This window comes from Notechis scutatus, chromosome 13, assembly GCF_049901735.1.
Source record: "Notechis scutatus isolate UNSWTSFEM ecotype Mainland chromosome 13, rNotScu1.2, whole genome shotgun sequence".
Classification (NCBI taxonomy): domain Eukaryota; kingdom Metazoa; phylum Chordata; class Lepidosauria; order Squamata; family Elapidae; genus Notechis; species Notechis scutatus.
The window spans coordinates 14,267,211-14,282,015 of NC_142021.1; the positions used below are offsets into that span (position 1 = coordinate 14,267,211).

Here is a 14,805-nt window from a genome sequence, read left to right on the forward strand (position 1 = left end):
AGTGAAGGAAGACCCCCGTCCCCAGATAGAAAGAGCAACCATGAGGCAGGAAAAAATTCAAACACAATACAAATAATTAAATCACAACAGTAGCTGTTGCTTGTTAAACCAATTACCAGAACAAATAGACACAGGAACTACCCAGATTTCTCAACCCAGTTTCTTTTCAGGATCAGAGATTAGCCCCTTTCCTCCCAAACAAAGCTGAATAGGGGAAAATATCCCATCAATAAACACAAGATTAAATGTCACCAAACACAAAATTAAACTTCACCAAAAACCAGTTTTAGACCAAAATTCAGAAAGGGTGCGTAAACTCATGTTTGAATGTCAATCTTTCTAACTAGCCAAAAAGCCTTGCTGAATGTCACTCATCTTGGTTCCTTGTCATTAAAAGCTTCTTTCTGGCAGCTCTGCTTTGTTATTCAATTATTTCTGTTGCTAACTCCAACAGGAGATTATTTCCTCCAAACAGCAGTGTAAAAAGCTTTAAACAACCCTTCCCCTTTAAGAAAGTTAAGCTGTCAGGTTTCCAAGTGAAATGGCTACACGTATGTCAATTTCGGGCTTGACACAAGCAAAGTACCGGCAAAGGAGAAAAAAAAAAAAAACTCCAGAGAAGCTCTGGAGACAGGAAGTCTAGGCCTGCCAAGAATGTAATAAGGGTTAACGGAAAGGAAGTTTCTGTAGGCAACAACACCGGAATGTTTCTTTCCTGCCTTCCTTACAGGATTAGGCCAGTAAAGTGGAAAAAAACAAAAGGAAATTTTTTCTAACAACCGATTCTCCAAACTGCTTAGAAGGTTAACAACTGGTTTCAAGAGAATAGGTGCAAACTGGTAGAACCCCACCCCTGTGCGCAGAGGCTCAGGAGGGTGAAAAATTCTAACCACTCTTCTTGATGCAGCCCAAAACTGTATTGACAGTTCTTGGCAGCTGCATCACATGGTTGGCTCATGTTTAATCTTAATCTACCAGGATGCTAGGGAGTACTACTGCTATCTTGCACCTGTGCTTCGGACTCTTCCTACTACATGCAGGACCTCAATGTTTCTCACCACTGAACTCATCAAAAAATGGCTGTAAGAGGCACTGAAGACTATTTGGGAAGGGAGAAGTGTTTTATCCAAAGACATATCTAGACACCCTTTGGTGCGAAATAGTACAACCCCTACCGCTTAAAAACAGAATCCAAGGAATCAAGGCAGCCAACCACATATTTTCTCAACCTTTTTTAAGCTGAGGGGGACTGCTAATGATAACATGATTAAACATACAAAGAGAAGATAAGTGTTTCTAGAGAAGAAGCTGCTTGGATTTTCTCATTTGCTTTGCAAAGAATGTGATTAATTACAGTCTGTAGTGTATCCTTGAATCTTTGAAAAAAAAAGTGTGGAAATGGATCTGTGGAGGAGGGAGGAGAATCAAGAAGATCAAGAATAGAATACAAGGACCTTGAAGGTTTTCTAGTCCAACCCCCTGCTCAAGCAGGAACCCCTATACCATTTTAGACAATTGGTTGTCCAAACTATTCTTAAAAACTTCCAATATTGGAGAGTTCACAACTTCTGGAGGCAAGTTGTTCCACTGGTTAATTGTTCTAACTGTCAGGAAATTTCTTCTTAGTTCTGGGTTGCTTCTCTCCTTGATTGATTTCCATTCATTACTTCTTGTTCTGTCCTCTTATAGCAGGGGTGGGCAAACTTTTTGGCTCAGGGGCCGCATTGACTTTTAAAATTTGACAGACGGGCCGGGTCAGCACAAGATTTTTTGGGAATCGCCCCCACCCTTTCCCCCCCTCTTCTCCTCCTTCCCCTCCCCTCAGAGGCCCCCTGAGTCAGGAGTTGCTACCACCGGGCGGCTCCAGTCCCGTTGCCTCGGGAAGGAAAGGCAAAAAGGAAGAGCCGCGGCGGTGCTTTGCAATGGCAGCAGCGGCACCGGAGGCTCAGGCTCAGCGGCTCCTGGTTTTGCCTTTTCCTTCTCAAGGCAACGCGGGACTGGAGCCGCACGGAGCTGCGCCGGCGGTAGCAACTCCTGACAGCCCCAGCCGGACACCTGAGCGGAGCCCGGGCGGAACTGCCTGTTGCTGCTGCCGGAGCACCGCCGGGTCGCCTCCTTCAAGCAGCCCACCCGCCTGCCCGCCGGGCTTCCCCTCCGCCGCGCGGCTCGGGGCCAGGTACGAGCGCCCGCGAGTTAAAAGGAAGCCGAAAGTTGCTGGGAAGTTGCTTGGGTTTCCAGGGCTTCCAGGCTTAAACTTTGCACAGGCAAAGTTTGCAGGTGGGAGCGTCTTCCCGCCGAGGAGCGGGAAGGGTTCCGCCCGGCGGGCAGGCGGGCGGGCTGCTTGGAGGAGGCGACCTGGCGGTGCTCCGGGTTTCCCCTCCGCCGCGCGGCTCGGGGCCAGGCGCGAGCGCCCGCGAGGAAAAAGGAAGCCGAAAGTTGCTGGGAAGTTGCTCGGGTGCTGGGAGCAGGCTTTTAAAGTGCCGCCCGAGCAGGACCGCCGAGCCGGGAAACGAGGCACCAAGGCAGGGCAAGGCTCCACCAGCAGCGGCCTAGCTTTAGGTGGCTCCAAGCAGCCCGCTTCAAGCAGCTCGCCCACCCGCCCGTCGGGCGGAACCCTTCCCGCTCCTCGGCGGGAAGACACTCCAGCCTGCAAACTTTGCCTTTGCAAAGTTTAAGCCTGGAAGCCCTGGGAAAAAAAGGGGAATCGGCAGGGACTCACCTTCGGAGAGGTCGCACTCGAAGGTGATTTCGAACTCCCAGCCAAGGCCTTTGCAAAGTTCTTTTCTTTCCTACCCCGAGAGCACTCCGCACTGTTTTGCAGCTTTGGGGGCCACACGGCACAGGGCAATACGCCACGCCCAGCTATTTTTTTTCAGGGGCGGGCCGGATTGGACAGACCAACGGGCCGGATGTGGCCCGCGGGCCGTAGTTTGCCCACTCCTGTCTTATAGCAAATCAAGCAATGGAAATTAAAATAATCCAACTGTCCACTACAGTACTAAGTGGGAAATGAGTTTGTCCTTTCTCCAAATGAAAGAATAGAATAGAATAGAATGGAATGGAATGGAATGGAATGGAATAGAATAGAATAGAATAGAATAGAATAGAATAGAATAGAATAGAATAGAATAGAATAGAATAGAATAGAATAGAAGAGTTGGGAGGGACCTTGGAGGTCCCCCTACACCACTTCAGACAAATGGTTATCCAATTTCTTCTTAAAATCTTCCACAGTTGGAGCATTTACAACTTCTGGAGGCAAGTAGTTCCACTAGTTAATTGTCCTCACTGCCAGAAAATTTCTCCTTAATTCTAGGTTGCTTCTTTCCATGATTAGTTTCCATCTGTTGCTTCTTGTCCTGTGTCAAGTGCTTTGGAGAATAGCTTGACTCCCTCTTCTTTGGGCAGCCACGATGGCACCATCAGTGCCCAAGCTCCTTTTTTTGAGTGCATGGCACTAACACAAAGCAGGACAATCCCGGAGGCACAATTAATGAAAACATTCACCTTCCTAGCCATGAACAAAGCAACTCACTTCCTTTAGATTTCTTTGGTGATCTCATGTGAAAAAATATATATGTACAACCGGAAGAATATTTCTGCAAATAATCTTGTTTTCTACACTTGGGAATCCTTATTCATAGTCCTTTGATCCCAACTGGAGAATGCATTCAAAGGAAAAGAGGCCATGCATTTAATTGTACAACATCCTCTCTAATCAAGAGGCTTGTCTAACCATGAAAATGTCAGTTCCCTTATGTCTGAAGTAAAAAGTCAGGAAACTCTGATTGGATCTGATATTTGTTTGTTTGTTTATTTATTTATTTGCCTTTGTGTTGTGTTAGGCTCCCACATTATTTCAGCGGAGGGCAGACAATTGGTTTGGTGGGCCGTGGCCAAAAAGAAAGTAGTTGTGAACTACTTCTTCCTAAAATAAAAAAATGTTGATTCAAACACTGGCTTATCTGGAAAAATGAAAATGGGTCTTTTAATTTGAGCACTTGGGAAAAAGAGGGTCGTGGAAGGTAGAGATCCTGCCTTAATCCCCCCTCTGTTTGTCTGTCTGTCTGTCTGTCTGTCTGTCTGTCTGTCTGTCTGTCTCTCTCTTCTCTCTCTCTCTCTCTCTCTCTCTATCTATCTATCTATCTATCTATCTATCATCTATCTATCTATCTATCTATCTATCTATCTATCTATCTATCTATCTATCTATCTATCTATCTATCTATCTATCTATCTATCATCTATCTATCATCTATCTATCTATCTATCTCTTTCATCAATCATCTATCTTTCTTTATATGGCCACCAACTCAGTTGCAGTGAGTGTGGGCGTCTTATAGAAATAAAATTCCAAATCTAAACCCCCGTAAACTCCACTGGTGACAACCGGCTAATTCTTTCCAAAGGGAAATTCCTTGTCTGCTCTTGACATGACTGTAGACCCGGGGTGGGCAAACTACGGCCCGCGGGCCACATCCGGCCCGTTGGTCTGTCCAATCCGGCCCGCCCCTGAAAAAAAATAGCTGGGCGTGGCGTATTGCCCTGTGCCGCGTGGCCCCCAAAGCTGCAAAACAGTGCGGAGCGCCCGCGAGTTAAAAGGAAGCCGAAAGTTGCTGGGAAGTTGCTCGGGTTTCCAGGGCTTCCAGGCTTAAACTTTGCACAGGCAAAGTTTGCAGGCGGGAGCGTCTTCCCGCTGAGGAGTGGGAAGGGTTCCGCCCGGCGGGCAGGCGGGCTGCTTGGTGGAGGTGACCTGGTGGTGCTCCGGGTTTCCCCTCCGCCGTGCGGCTCGGGGCCAGGCGCGAGCACCCGCGAGGAAAAAGGAAGCCGAAAGTTGCTGGGAAGTTGCTCGGGTGCTGGGAGCAGGCTTTTAAAGTGCCGCCCGAGCAGGACCGCCGAGCCGGGAAACGAGGCACCAAGGCAGGGCAAGGCTCCACCAGCAGCGGCCTAGCTTTAGGTGGCTCCAAGCAGCCCGCTTCAAGCAGCCCGCCCACCCGCCCGCCCGCCGGGCGGAACCCTTCCCGCTCCTCGGCGGGAAGACACTCCAGCCTGCAAACTTTGCCTTTGCAAAGTTTAAGCCTGGAAGCCCCGGGAAAAAAAGGGGAATCGGCAGGGACTCACCTTCGGAGAGGTCGCACTCGAAGGTGATTTCGAACTCCCAGCCGAGGCCTTTGCAAAGTTCTTTTCTTTCCTACCCCGAGAGCGCTCCGCACTGTTTTGCAGCTTTGGGGGCCACGCGGCACAGGGCAATACGCCACGCCCAGCTATTTTTTTTCAGGGGCGGGCCGGATTGGACAGACCAACGGGCCGGATGTGGCCCGCGGGCCGTAGTTTGCCCACCCCTGCTGTAGTATTATATATATTATACTACATTATATTATAATGATTATAATATTGTTGTATAGAAGAGGATGAGAGATTCCATGATGCATCTTGACATTAAATCTAAATAAAGAAGCTTGATGTGATTCTTGCTTGCCTGGTCCTGCTTGCTGTACGGGCTTCACATTATTTCACATATTGATTTGTGTGTGTGTGTGTGTGTGTGTGTGTTGTGTGTTTGTGTACCCATTTTTACAATCCACTACAAACTAACATAAAATGAAAAGAAGGAAGAGGATAAAAGGCTAAAGCTAAAAAGTGACCAAATAAAATAAATAAAGGTGACCTTTGGATTTTCCAGTACAAAGACAAGTACAGTCATCTTTCTCCAAGTTTAAATGAATAATATCAATACTTAAAAACCTTTGAAATGGTAATACTCAACATATCCAGAAAACAATGCTCAGATATTCTTAGTTTAACTTTAATTAAACACATAATGTTATTAACTATAAATAACCCATAACCATATATTTAACGATCCACAATATTTCTCTCATCAAAGTCAGCTCTAATCCTCAAATCCCAAACTTCATTTTTCTCTTTTTCCCTGTAGGAGATCTAACAATGGTCTCCAAGCTTCTAGAAATTTAACTCAAATTATTGCCTCTAATCAAAGTAATCAATTGAGCCATCTCAGCTGGCTCCATTAGTTTCAAACTTCATTCTTCCATTGTGGGTTTAAGCTCCTCTTTCCATCTTTTTGCATATAACAGCCTTGAAGCCAATGTCATAGAACAGGAACAAAGTCCTGTGTTTTCTTTCCAGTCTTGCGTAGATTAATTTGGAGGCCAGAGGTCGACAGTCACTAGCCTGAGTTTCTGGAGGAAAAGTGAGATGCCCACCTCAATAATTAACTCTCAAACTCCACAGTGGATGAAGCAAGAAGATTGGTTCGTCAAAAAAGAGGCATAGAATCAAAATCACAGGAATATTAGCACTGCTTTATAAATGCTTAGTAAGGCCACACCTGGAATACTGCAGCCAGTTTTGGTCACCAAATTACAAAAAATATGTTGAGACTTTGGAAAAAGTGGTGTTGATTTTTTCTTGCATATCATTTCCATCAAGCTTTTCCAATGCTTCTTTCGTGTAACGAACCATGCGTTCCGCTCTTCCGTTCGCCGCCAGATGAGCTGGCACTGTCAAAGCGTGTCGTATTCCATGTTCCGCTAGGAATTGTTCAAAAGACAAGGCTGTAAACTGTGGCCCATTGTCCGATACTACTACATCTGGTAGACCGTGGGTGGCGAAAAGTTTTTTAAGTTGTTTGGTGACAGCTTCTGTCGTTGTTGAATTCATGATAATGACTTCCAACCAGTTGGAATAGGCATCCATGATGATCAGATAAGTATATCCTTTTGTGGGGCCAGCGAAGTCCATATGGATTCTTGACCAGGGGCCTCTGGGTGTCTCCCAGTCAAGGACCGGTGCTGGAGGAGGGTGGGTCTGGATGATTGGCATTTGTTACATGTTTTAACCCAGGTTTCAATGTCTTTATCTAATCCTGGCCACCAAACATAGCTTCTGGGCAGGGACTTCATCTTTACCATGCCGGGGTGTCCTTCATGTAACATGTTTAGCACATCTTCTTGTAATTTTTTAGGAACAACCACCCAGTCTCCCCACAAAATGCACCCTTTTTCAATTGATAATTCAGTTTGCCGGTTTTTAAAAGTCTCAGTTTTTATGTTTTCCAGCCAACCCCGTCCCACCCAGTTCAATATTCAGGCCATCAGTGCATCTTTCGCCGTTTCCCTTGCGATGTCCGATGTGGTGATGGGCCAATTTGGGATGGTCTCAATTTGTAGGGTCTGTGTTGTGGGAGCTGGATCGTCATCGTGACCTGGAAGTGGTGCGTGGCTTAATGCGTCTGCGTGGGATATGGCTTTCCCTGGGTGATAAATGAGTTTGTAATTGTAAGCTGCCAGAAATTCTGACCATCTAGTCATCCTTGGGGAGAGGATATTGGGGGTGGCCCTGTCTCTGGCTAGGATTCCTAATAGCAGTTTGTGGTTGGTAATTAAAGAAAATGTCCTACCATATAGGTATTCGTGGAAACGTTTCACCCCCAAGATGGCTGCCAAGGCTTCCCTGTCCAGTTGGCTGTAGTTTCTTTCGGTCTTGGATAGCGTCTTGGAATAAAAGGCGATCGGTGCTTCTCTGCCATCTGGTAATGTGTGGCTGAGTATTGTGCCTATGCCGAAAGGTGAAGCGTCGTAGGTGACAGTTAGAGGTAGTGTGTCACTGTATTGGATCAATACGGATTTTGATGTGATTAAGTCTTTGATTTTTTGGAACACTGTTTCCTCTTGGTGGCCCCATTTCCAGTTGGCTTTTTTATCAAGGAGTCTATGCAGTGGTTCCACTACTGTTGCCTTCTGTGGCAGAAAGACATGATAAAAATTAATGAGTCCCAAAAATGCTTGTAAGTCCGTTTTGTTTTTGGATCTGGGAGCTTCCTTTATTGCTCGTATTTTTTTTTTGTAGGGTGGATTCTTGCTTCATCAATAAGGTATCCCAGGAACTTGACCTGGTTTGTGGCAAGTTGGCATTTTTCTTTTTTAACTTTGAGTCCTGCTTCTCTAAATTTTGCCAAAACTGCCCTCAATCGGTCTTTTAGCTGTTTTTTGTTTTTGGCTGAAATTAATACATCATCGAAGTAGGGTACCACCCCTTTTAGTCCTTGTAGGAGGCGTTCCATTAGGCTCTGGAAAACGCCAGGGGCCACGCTTACACCGAATTGTAATCTATTACATTTAAAAGCTCCTCTATGCGTTACAATGGTTTGCGCCTCTGCTGTCTCAGGATCAACGGGTAATTGTTGATACGCCTGTGCGAGGTCGAGCTTTGCAAAAATCCTGCCTTTCCCCAATGAATGCAACAGGTGTTGGACTACCGGTACGGGGTATGCACTCTGTTGCAATGCATGGTTCAGGGTGGCCTTATAGTCACCACAGATACGCACGGACCTGTCAGGTTTTATATGAGTCACAATTGGGGTTTCCCATCTGGCATGGTCGATTTGCTCTAGTACCCCCTGAGCGATTAGTTTGTTTAGTTGTTCGTCAATTTTTGGTCTTAGTGCAAATGGTACTCGTCTGGCTTTAAGCCTGATGGGAGCTACGTTCGGGTTTAAGCTAAATGATATAGGGGTCCCATAGTACTTGCCTAAGGTCCCGTCGAATACGTCATGGAATTCTTCCATCAGGTCTTTTTCCCAGTCCGTCATGGTGACGCTGTTGATTCTTGTCACTTTGATTCCGAGCTGTTCAAACCATTCCAACCTGAGTAGGCTGGGGCGATCTCTGTCAACGATGGTTAATGGAAGAATCTCGGTGTGTTTTTTTAATTTTACTGTAAAATGTCCCATTCCCACTACTGGTATCTTGTTGCCTTGGTAGTCCCTGATGATCAGGCTTTGCTCTTCAAGTTCTCTACGTTTTATGTCCAGTATCAAACTTTTTATTGTGTTCCATGATACCATTGATAAATACGAACCGGAGTCTACTTCCATTTCGCACGGCTCGCCTTCTATCAGGACGTTGATTCAAACCTTCTTAGTGTTTGTTGTTCTGGCTGTTCCGATAGTGATTGTTTGATGCGTTTCTTCCTTTTCGTCGAGCCGTTGATTTTTTCTGTCTCGGCTCCAACGACTTCTGGTTGATCTTTCTTTGTTTCTGGTGGGGTTACTGCCTTGTCCCTTTGGACTATAGCTCTTTTTGTTTCAGCAGACCCTCGCAATGTGCCCCCGCTTCTCACAATGCTGGCATGTGGCATCCAAGAACCAGCACTCAAACCTCGGGTGGTTTCCGCCGCAACCCGCACACTGGAACTCGGGTTTTCTACTTCGTCTCTCTCTCCGGATTCTTTCTGAGTAGAGTCTGTTTACCTCCTCGTCCTTGTCTTCCAAAACGGTTGATGATTCGATGTCCTCGTGGTGGGAGATTGTGACAGCGTGCTTTTGGGCTCCCTCTGTTTTCTTTTCTTTATTCAGGCACGGACTGTTCGTCGTATTCATCTGCTTCATTGTTGCTGCAGATTTCTTTGCAGCTTCAGCAGCAGTTGCTTCAGCAATGGCTTCGTTCAGGGTGATGTTGGGTCGGTTTAGTAGTTTGCTCTGTAGGGCTGCGTCTCTTAGTCCAAGGACTATGCGATCCCTCATGGCTTCGTCCATGTTGAGGAACTTGCAAGCCCCCCCAATGTCTCTCAATGCAGCTACGAAGTCTCCAATACTCTCACCCTCGAGTTGGTCAGGCTTGTAGAACTTCTAATGAGGTTGGATACGGCCGGTGCGTAATGGTTTCTCAGCATCCAATTTAGGTCTGGCCAGGCCATCTGTTTAACGTCATTTGGTCTTGCTAATGCCTTGTCCATTTTGAAGATAGTCGGGCTGCAATGCATTAGGAATACAGCTCTCTTCCTCTGGTCAGTGATTCCTTGCAGCTCATTGCTTTCTAAAAACATCAGGAATCTGTCAATGTATGACTCCCAGTCTTCTTCGGCTGGTTTGAACGGTGCGGGTGGCAAATTGTTGCCGGCCATCTTGTTGGTCCCTCGGCTATTGGTGCCACGTGCTTATGGCCTTTGTCCCTTCTATCCCATCCTCGTCGCCAGTGTTCTATCGCCAGATAAGAGAGACTCGAAGACTGGAGTTGAATTCAGCTCTTTATTTTACTAATAAACTAATAAACCAGTAACTTCAACTGAAGTCGAGCCGCGGCAGCCCTTTTTATAGCGGCTACTCGCGGCTCGCAACCAATGGCATTTATTTAAATTTCCTGCTGCTTAGGTGGCCAATCAGTAACTCTCATTATTAACCAATCATTTCGTTGCATTAACTAACCAATAGGAATGTAGTCTTAGAAGTCTCTATTTGAATACACTACAGGGAGGGAATGGGGATTTCCCTTGCCATGCCCACCAAGCCACGCCCACCAGGCCATGCCCACAGAACTGGTAGTAAAAATTTCTGAATCCCACCACTGGATCAGGGGAATATAATTTTGCACCCCTTTAAGGTTCTTTGTTCTCTGTGGGGCAGAGAAAAGCTGTGTGTCAACTCTGAAGCAAACCTGGCTGAAGCCATCTTTTGCTGCCTCATAGTTGCCACAAACTCTGAGAGGGGGAAGTAAACAGACATGGTGGTTTGGAGCACAGAGGAGAAGAAACTATCCTTTTCCTGTGAAAGATCTTATTTGTTATTGAAATTGCAAATCTGGTGAAGGGGGGAGAGGAGAGCCCCAAATCCAAGTGGATGGCAAATGGCTGTGCTTGATATTTTTGGAGGGGAGGAGATGTATGATGAACATGGTTGGAGCTACACGACAGAGGCAGACAGGGCTGATGGCTCTATTTTGGAATGGCGGTGTGCCTATTTTAGGATTTGCACCATTGTTTTGTACTATTCCCCACCTCAAACTGGGCTATCAGTTTCCAGGAATCATGATCAGAAGTGTTCTGGGGGGGATGCACAAAGGAGGCTCGGGGCGATACGTGCAACTTTGGGTGCAGGTTTCCCGCTTGGCAGTGAATGCACTTTAAGGAACCGGGAGGATTGCACAAGCTTTCACCCCCACCCCCACCCCAAGTGCCAAGAGGTTCACACCATTGCTAATTTTAAAGTGCCTTAGCAGTGGGAGTGTTAGGTCTCCCAGGCAATACACAGCCACCGAACATGTGGTGCTAAGATGTTTCTGCTAATGGTGTTAAAATCTCACTCTTCACAAGCTGTGAACCAAGGAAATTAGACTCTGTTGATGCTCTAGCAGGTGTCACTGTGGCTTGGCAAGTGTCCTCTTGGGACAGAGAAAAAAACTTTCCAGTAAGAGCCTGTAGAAAGGTGAGAAGCCGAACCCAAAATACAAGGGTGTGCATTGTGCAAAACAGGCTTCTTTCCATTTAACATTGTGCGGTTAAATGAAAATTGCACAGTTTGGGAAATTACAGTCCCAGCGCATCCGGGAAGTCCATGGTGCAGTTTCCAAACCGAAGCATGACCTGGGCAGGGGTGTCTGCAGGGTATGGTCAAAACAGTCAAGATCTGGGGGGTCAAACTCAAGGCCCACCAAGCCATGCCCACAGAACTGGTAGTAAAAAAATTTGAATCCCACCACTGGTCCAAATCATGGAATTGTTCCACTCTGTTGTAACCCTGGTCAGGCCCCATTTGGATTTCCAGTTCTGGGCACCGCAGTTCTAAAGGGATAGTTACCAATTGGGGCATGTTCAGAGAGGCTACAAAGACAGCATAGAAACCAAGTCTTATCTGGAAAGATTAAGGGGTATCTGGGTATATTTATCCTGGAGAAGATCTGATTGAGGGGAGGTATGAATAGCAGTCAAATATCCAAAGTGTTGTTTGTTGTCACACAGGAGAGAAAGCAACCCTTATTCTTTTGTCCCGGAGGGTAAGACTAAAATCAATAGGTTAAAATTACAAGTAAGGAGGTTAGACATCAGGACGAAGGTGCCTACTATACAAGCTGTCAGCCAGTTGAATGGGACGCCACATGAAATTCTGAAATTCTCTGCTTTCCTTCGATTTTTTCAAACAGAAGCTAGATGGTCATTGTCAAAACTGTTTTAGTCAAGATAGCACTATGCGGGGGGCTGGGATAGATGACCTTAGATACAGTATTGAAACACTGCTATCATGTCATCCCTAGTCCTTTTTTAATGAAAAGTAGGACTAGGAGTGACATGACAGCAATGTGCCAATATCTAAGGAGTTGCCACAAGGAAGAATGAGTCAACCTATTCTCCAAACCAGTGGTGGGATTCAACATTTTTTTACTACCGGTTCTGTGGGCATGGCTTGGTGGGTGTGGCTTGGTGGGCATGGTAGGGGGAAGGTTACTGCAAAATCCCCCTTCCCTCCCCACCCCACTAACCTGCTTTCCACTCCATTCTCCTGGGCAGGGCAACCAAAGGAGACCCAGCCAATCAGCTGGGACTCAATGGGAGGCAGAGAAGAGATGGGGTGGGGCCGGTCAGAGGTGGGATAGGCTGGTTCTCCAAACAACTCAAAATTTCTGCTACCGGATCTCCAGAACTGGTCAGAACTGGCTGAATCCCACCTCTGCTCCAAGCCATATGAAGGCAGGACAAGAAGCAACGGGTGGAAACTAACCAAGGAGAGAAGCAACCTGGAACTAAGGAGAAACTTCCTGGCAGAATAATTAATCTGTGGGACAACTTGCCTCCAGAAGAAGTGCTCCAACACTGGAAGTAGTAAAGAAGGGATCAGACAACCATTTATCTGAAATGGTCTATGGTTTCCTGCCTGAGCAGGGGGTTGGACTAGAAGACCTCCAAGGTCCCTTCCAACTCTGTGATTCTGTGTCTTTCAATTCTGGTTTAGTTCAGTTGACTGACCCGATGGAGACAGGTTTCTGAATGGAATTCCAATTTAAGGCCCTGAAGAAAATCAGGCCTCCATGATTCACTGCTTTTTAGCATTACAAGCAATACACATGTTGTTTAAACATTATACTAGTGGTCCTTGATTTATAACCACAGCTGGCACCAGAAGTTCCATTGCTAAGTAAGACTCTTGTTAAATGAGTCACACCTGATTTATTTATTTATTTTTGTCCATGGTTGTTAAGCAAATTGTTACAGTTGTTCAGTGAATTGTATGGTCATTAAACAAATCTGGCTTCTCCCCATTGATTCCTCTAGTTGCAGATGGCGATCGTGTGACCCTGGGATTCTGCATCCATCGAAAATATATATGCTGGTTCTCAAGAGCCCAAATTTCCATTACACGACTAGGCGGGTGCTGTGACAATTGTAAGTGGGAGGACCGGTCACAAGTTCCTTTTTTTTTCAGTGCTGTTGTAACTTATTTTAATTTTTTTAAATAATTGTATATAATTATATTATATTGCATTGCATTGCATTGCATTATATTATTATATTATATTATATTATATTATATTATATTATATTATATTATATTATATTATATTATATTATATTATATTATATTATATTATATTATTATATTATATTATATTATATTATATTATATTATATTATATTATATTATATTATATTATATTATATTATATTATATTATATTATATTATATTATATTATATTATATTATATTATATTATATATGTGAGATCAGCTTGCAACAAGGCTAGCCTTATTGCTGATTTGATCCTTGAAGAGAAGGCTGATCTTGCTTGTATAACTGAAACTTGGCTGAGCCCAGAAGGAGGCGTTCCTCTTGCAGAAATGTTCCCAGTGGGTTATCAAGCATGGCACCAGTCTAGACCTCAGGGCCGGGGAGGAGGTGTGGCTGTTGTCATCAGAGAATCTCTCGTAGCCTCCAGAGGCAAAGTTCAACAAGTCCCCGGCTGTGAGACCCTTTTTCTTAGATTGGGCTCAAGGGATCTGTGGGGTTGCTGCTGCTATACCAGCCTCCCTGCTGCGTGGCAGCTTCCCTACCTGGGCTCCTGGACCTCACCGTAGGACTGGCAGTAGAATTCCCAGGCTTATAGTTCTGGGGGATTTCAACCTGCCTTCTCTTGGGTCAGGCTTGGATGTAGACCGAGATTTTATAGAAACCATGACTTCCATAGGCCTGTCCCAGATTATCCAGAGCCGGACTAGTAATAGTGGTCACACCCCCGATTTGGTGTTCTTGTCGGAGCAGTGTCTATGTGACCTGGAATTGGTAGACCTCTCCTTGGTCCCCTTGTCATGGTCAGATCACAGTCTGGTGGCAATGAGTTTCTCAAAAGCTGCATCCCCCCACAGGGAGGCAGGACCTATTAGATTGGTCCACACCCATCGACTAATGGACCCAGATAGGTTCCAGATGGAGCTGGGGGCTATACTGCAGATCTACTGTGCAGTCCAGCTGAGCTCTTTGTCACTGTTTGGAATAGGAAGGTGACTGAAGCTCTGGATAGGATTGCACCCTTGTGACCTCTCCTCACCCGTAGACCTCTCTGTGCCCCATAGTATACAGAGGAGCTGAGAGGGATGAAACACATGAGGCAACATCTAGAGCACTGCTGATGGAAGACAGGAGATGAACTTGATCGAACACGGGTAAGAGCTGCTACTAAGGCCTACCTTGTAGTGATGCATGAGGTGAAGTGTAAATACTTCTCCACACTAATTGCGTCTGCAGATGATTGCCCAGCAACCCTCTTTTAGGTGAGCCATCTCCTTTTAGGGAAGCAGGAGATTGAGGTCCACCTGAAGGGGCGTGCTGAGGAATTTGTGGATTTTCTGGAAGACAAAATCACTCGACTTCATTCCCAGTTAGATGCCGGCGTGGTTGCTGATCCGGTGGAAGCTTCTAAGGCAGGTTCTTGCCCTGTTATCTGGGAACAGTTTGACCCTGTTGCTCCTGAGGAAGTGGACAGGATCCTAGGGAGTATGCGCACGAGCACCAGAATT

At 45.9% G+C, this 14,805-nt stretch overlaps 1 protein-coding gene across 1 annotated transcript; it reads left to right on the forward strand.

The window, feature by feature from the left end:
* The first annotated feature begins 11,301 nt into the window (after positions 1-11,301).
* Positions 11,302-14,293, forward strand: LOC148129626 (uncharacterized). Its single transcript, XM_087942822.1, is given in 4 exon segments — positions 11,302-11,403; positions 13,531-13,783; positions 13,786-13,878; positions 13,881-14,293. Coding segments are annotated over 4 exon segments (861 nt in total).
* Positions 14,294-14,805: the final 512 nt, after the last annotated feature.